This window comes from Oratosquilla oratoria, chromosome 36, assembly GCF_046742065.1.
Source record: "Oratosquilla oratoria isolate Oo_2021 chromosome 36, ASM4674206v1, whole genome shotgun sequence".
In the NCBI taxonomy this organism is placed as follows: domain Eukaryota; kingdom Metazoa; phylum Arthropoda; class Malacostraca; order Stomatopoda; family Squillidae; genus Oratosquilla; species Oratosquilla oratoria.
In genome coordinates, this window is record NC_134812.1 from 40,074,974 (window position 1) to 40,079,989 (window position 5,016).

The following is a 5,016-nucleotide window of genomic DNA, read 5'->3' on the forward strand; positions in this document are numbered from 1 at the left end:
CTTCATGAAAATTTAATAGTTCAGTGATGTTCGGTACCGTCCTTAAAATATAATTCTACTTATGTTTAGCACCATATATGAATGCGGCATATGTCCCCTGCGTATCAGTCTTTGCAAAATTGGTTAGTAGCCTAACTTCCTCCATCCTTCGTTAACTTTGTTTTCGATATATTGATTTTTAAATAATTCAGAGCCAATCACAACACCGAGATGTCTTTCCCCCTCTTTAATTACCTTTACTTCACTATTTTTAAAGAGGTTTTTTGCTATGAAGTAGTCTGGCTTCACTATGAGGACAGACTTCTTTCCATTCGGGATATAACCCAAGTCCAGACCGTGTGCATGCACCAGATCCCGCCACTTTTTTACGTCTGCTACTTTCCCTGCCCCAGTGAGATCTGCATATGCTGCCTATTTAACCCTGGTGTCCTGATGTTTTATCCTCTGCTGCAGGTGCATAAGACCAAGCGCGTACATTGCCATGGTCACCGGGTCTCTGTTAGTGGTGCCTTCCGATGATTTGATGACCTCCACTCTCGTCTCATTCTTCTCACCTCTGTTGGTGACGAATAGCTTTGCTGGTTTTCTATATGTGTTCTCCATGTACTTTGTCAAAACTGGGCACTTGATTTTGATATTGTGTATAGTGGCCTCTCTACTTAAGGCGTTGGATGTATCAACTAAAAAGACTGCTTCGCAGTCTGGTTCCTCAAATATCCTACTCATGGCATGAATTGCAGCCTCACAACTTGCCTATTGCCCCACACACGCCTGAGGGTTGCCAGCCACATCTCGCACCTCGTCCTTCGCGACTTCCATGATGGTTTTTCCTATTATTCTTGTCAACACCTCACCTATAACAATTGGAGGACAGCCAGGCTTCTTATCCAGTGGGGTAAGTCTGCGCGCTGTGTATGCCTCAAGGTGCTGACAGTCCTCAGTCGCCATTTTCCTTGCCAGACCAGCAATGGCCTGCAGCCCCTCTGCTGCCTTTCCAAATAGGCTGGTACTGAGGAGATATTTCCATCTAGACGCACCTAAACCCGATGGTCCCGCCGCTCCCTGGGTGTGTAGAGCAAGATTCCAAAACCTTTCTCACGTGATGCTCTCAAAGACCACTTCGTGGGATGGGAGGTAGTCACCGTTGAATTTAGTGTCCAGATGTGCTTGTCTTGCTGTTGGATTCTTTTCTTTCAGGATCTTCAGCGTTTCCTCGTTTAGGGGTAGAACTCCTGGGTCTTCATCCTCCCCTGCGAGCGACCTCATGGCAGCCGCAACCTTTCCCTGCCTCATCTTGTCTGCAAAATTCCTGGCTCTGTCTTCTGGTCTCTTCTTTCTGTTGGTGTTATTGTGGAGTCTATCTTGAATGGCCTCCGCCTCCATCGCCAGTTGTTGCTCCACTTCCCCTTTCTTCCACTGTTCCATTCTCCGTTGGAATGCCTGGACATTCTCCGAGTGCTTTGATTTTCTGTGAGTCCTCTGACATGTAAGGTGTGGAAGGATAGCCAGCGTTTTGAATACCTGTGGGGCGGAGGGAGATGAGTTTATATATGCTCTTATTAGACAGGTCATCTCCTCTATTAGGTCTTTGGTTGCATTGCATTTAGGCGGGGTGAAGAGGTTTCCTGGGAAGAAGTCAAGTATATACTACTACTACTACTACTACTACTACTACTACTACTACTACTACTACTACTGCTACTACTACTACTACTACTACTGCCACTACTTCTACTACTACTACTACTACCACCACCACTACTACTACTACTACTACTACTACTACTACTACTACTACTACTACTACTACTACGACTACTACTGCCACTACTACTACTACTACTATTACTACTACTACTTTTTTTTTATACGACCTCCATCCTCGTGGATCTGTGTGGTGGAAGCAGCAGGATCTGTCTCCCACAGACACAGTTCATTGGCCCATCTCCCGCCAATGACTGTGGTCGACGACCCTTTTATTTATCTATCTATTTATTTAATTATTTTTAAAAATGCCTAATACAAAAGTTCATTTATCCTACTGTCAACCACCGTCTGCTCAAAATCTAGGTTTTGTATATGTGCTGATTTGGGCGGTGGGGACCTGGTACCTCTCAGGCATAGGAGGGCTGATCTTAGGCGTGAGGATGACAGTCTACAACTACTACTACTATTACTACTACTACTTTTTTTTTTTTTTTTTTTTTTAAACACGACCTCCATCCTCGTGGAACTGTGTGGTGGAAGCAGCAGGATCTGTCTCCCACAGACACAGTTCATTGGCCCCACCTCCCGCCAATGACTGTGGTCGACAACCCTTTTATTTATCTATTCAATTTTTATTAACAATGCCTGATACAAAAGTTCATTTATCCTACTGTCAACTACCGTCTGCTCAAAATCTAGGTTTTGTATATGTGCCGATTTGGGCGGTGGGGACCTTGTACCTCTCAGACATAGGAGGGCTGAACTTAGGGGTGAGAATGACAGTCTACATCTCATCCATGAAACAATGCTGCTTTTGGTTTGTTGTTTCTTTTCAGCCATTATCTCTGCCAGCCGAGCGTAGAATGCCTTTGCTCTAGGACCCATCCCACCTAAAGTCGTAAAGGTTATAGGAGTGAATGAGCCCTGGTCTACATTCTGTATACGCTCTTCGTACATCCTGATCTTCTCATAATCGTTCCGGAAGTGAGATGCCTCAATAGTTAGGTTGTTGTAACAGGGGGCCATCGGATCAAATATTCGCATGTCAAAGAAAGCCAATTGTCCCCTTGTCCAGAAACCTCTTGCGCTGACATCCACTCTTGCTTCATCTGATGTATTGGACGTGCGGTATCTGAAGTTCTCCCCTCCTAGTGGGAGTAATGTTGGTTCGATAGTCACATCCTTGCACACCTCCTGAAGCATTTGGGCAGTGAGATCTCTTACCTCATCATGTCGCATGCAAATGAATCCACCCTGCTTGCATATCATCGCATGGTCCGGAGTAAACTGTACACCACAGGAGCATCTGTTAGGCAGCCCTCCCAATGTCCATCCATACCTCAGGGCAATGGCATCCGTGAATTCTCTTTTGTTTAAGGTGAATCCCTTTGCCCTGATTGGTAGTGCTGTCAGCCAATTGGAAGCCCCAACTTCCTGCGCCAATGTTATCTTTCTTTTCATACAATTCGATAGCCGAGCTAGAAATGCTTGAAGTTCCTCCTTCTGCCTCTCCTCCCTCCCCTTTGAAATGTTTCTTCTAATTTCTCTGATCTCCTCCATGTTAGTCTCCTTTCGTTGATCTTGTGACACGATGTTGTTTGTCAAGGAGGAAGTGAGTTTCATAGAGTTTTGGTGTTCTATTTTGCCTAGGTTTAGCGGGTTGGAGATGCCTAGCCCTCCCATTCTAGGTAGAAGTTCAATGAGTTTTCTTTCCTCTTCGTTTAATGTCCGTCCGTTGGTGATGGCCGGTACTAGCTCGTTTCTGATGGTTTCTTCAAAGGGTCTTAGTAGGTCGGTGATGTTAGGTACCGTCCTTAATATGTAGTTCCACTTATGTTTAACCCCATATATGAATGCGGCATATGCCGCCTGCGGTTCGGTCTTTGCAAAGTTAGCTAGGAGCCTAACTTCCGCCACCCAATCGTTAACTTTCTTTTTAATATATTGCTTTTTAAAGGATTCTGAGCCGATCACTGCACCGAGATGTCTTTCCCCCTCTTTTGTTACCTTCACTTCACTGTTCTCAAAAAGGATTTTGGCATTGTCAAAGTGCTCTGGTTTCACTAAGAGGACAGACTTCTTTGCATTCAGAATGTAACCCAAGCCCGGGGCGTGTGCCAACACCAGATCCCACCACTTTTTTAGGTCAGCTACTTTTCCTGCCCCCGTGAGATCATCTGCATATGCTACCTGTTTGACCCTGGTGTCCTCATATTGTATCTTCTGCTGCAGGTGCATAAGACCGAGCGCATACATTGCCATGGCCACCGGTTCTCCCTGAGTGGTTCCTTCCGCGGATTTGATTATCTCCATTTTCGTTTCTTTTTTCTCAAACCTGTTGGTGACAAATAGGTTTGCAGGATCTCTGTATGTGTTCTCCACATACCTTGCCAATATTGGGCATTTTATTTTGATGTTGTGTATAGTAGCCTCTCTATTTAAGTTGTTGAATGCGTTTGATGCATCGACTAATATGACTGCTTCGCAGTCTGGTTCCTCGAATATTTTCCTCATGGCGTGGACTGCTGCCTCGGAACCCGCCTGTTGCCCCGCGCACGCCTGCAGGTTACCAGCCGCTTCTCGCACCTCATCCTTCGCGACTTCCATAATGGCTTTTCCTACTATTCTTCGCAACACCTCGCCTATACCAATCGGACGACAGCTAGGTTTCTTATCCAACGGGATAAGTCTGCACGCTGTGTATGACTCTAAGTGCTGGCAGTCCTCAGTCGCCAGTTTCTTTGCGAAACCAGCGATGGCCTCCTGCAGACTCCCCGCTGCCGTTCCAAATAGGCTGGTGCTAAGGAGACATTTCCATCCAGACGCATCTAGGCCCGATGGTCCCGCCGCTCCCTGGGTGTGTAGAGCAAGGTTCCAGATCCTTTCTCTTGTGATGCTGTCAAAGACTACCTCGTGGGGTGGGAGGTAGTCGCCACTGAATTTAGACTCCAGGTTTGCTGGTCTTGCTTTTGGGTGTTTTTCTTTCAGGATCTTTAGCGTTTCCTCGTTTAGGGATAGAACTCCAGGATCTTCATTCTCCCCTGCGAGCGACCTCATGGCAGCCGCGACCTTTCCCTGCCTCATCTTATCTGCAAAATTTCTGGCTTTGTCTTCTAGATTTTTCTTTCTGTTGACGCCCTTGTAGAGTCTACCTTGGATGGCCTCTGCTTCCATCAACAGTTGCTCCACTTCTCCCTTTTCCCACTTTTCCATCCTCCGTTGCAATGCCTGGATGTTCTCAGAGTGCTTAGATTTTCTGTGGGTCCTCTGACATGTAAGGTGCGGAAGGATAGCTAGCGTTTTGAATAC

General features: G+C 46.1%; 1 protein-coding gene across 1 annotated transcript in view; it reads right to left on the minus strand.

Moving 5' to 3' along the window:
- Window positions 1-753: 753 nt before the first annotated feature.
- LOC143019010 (uncharacterized) overlaps window positions 754-5,016 on the minus strand; it is a 4,375-nt gene continuing 112 nt past the window's right edge. The window contains exons 1-3 of the mRNA XM_076174710.1: window positions 2,389-5,016; window positions 1,289-1,521; window positions 754-1,009 (exon numbers count right to left, since the gene is read on the minus strand). The exon at window positions 2,389-5,016 is cut by the window's right edge and continues 112 nt beyond it. Coding sequence (XP_076030825.1) covers window positions 754-1,009; window positions 1,289-1,521; window positions 2,389-5,016 — 3,117 coding nt within the window. The remainder of the gene's footprint in view (window positions 1,010-1,288; window positions 1,522-2,388) is intronic.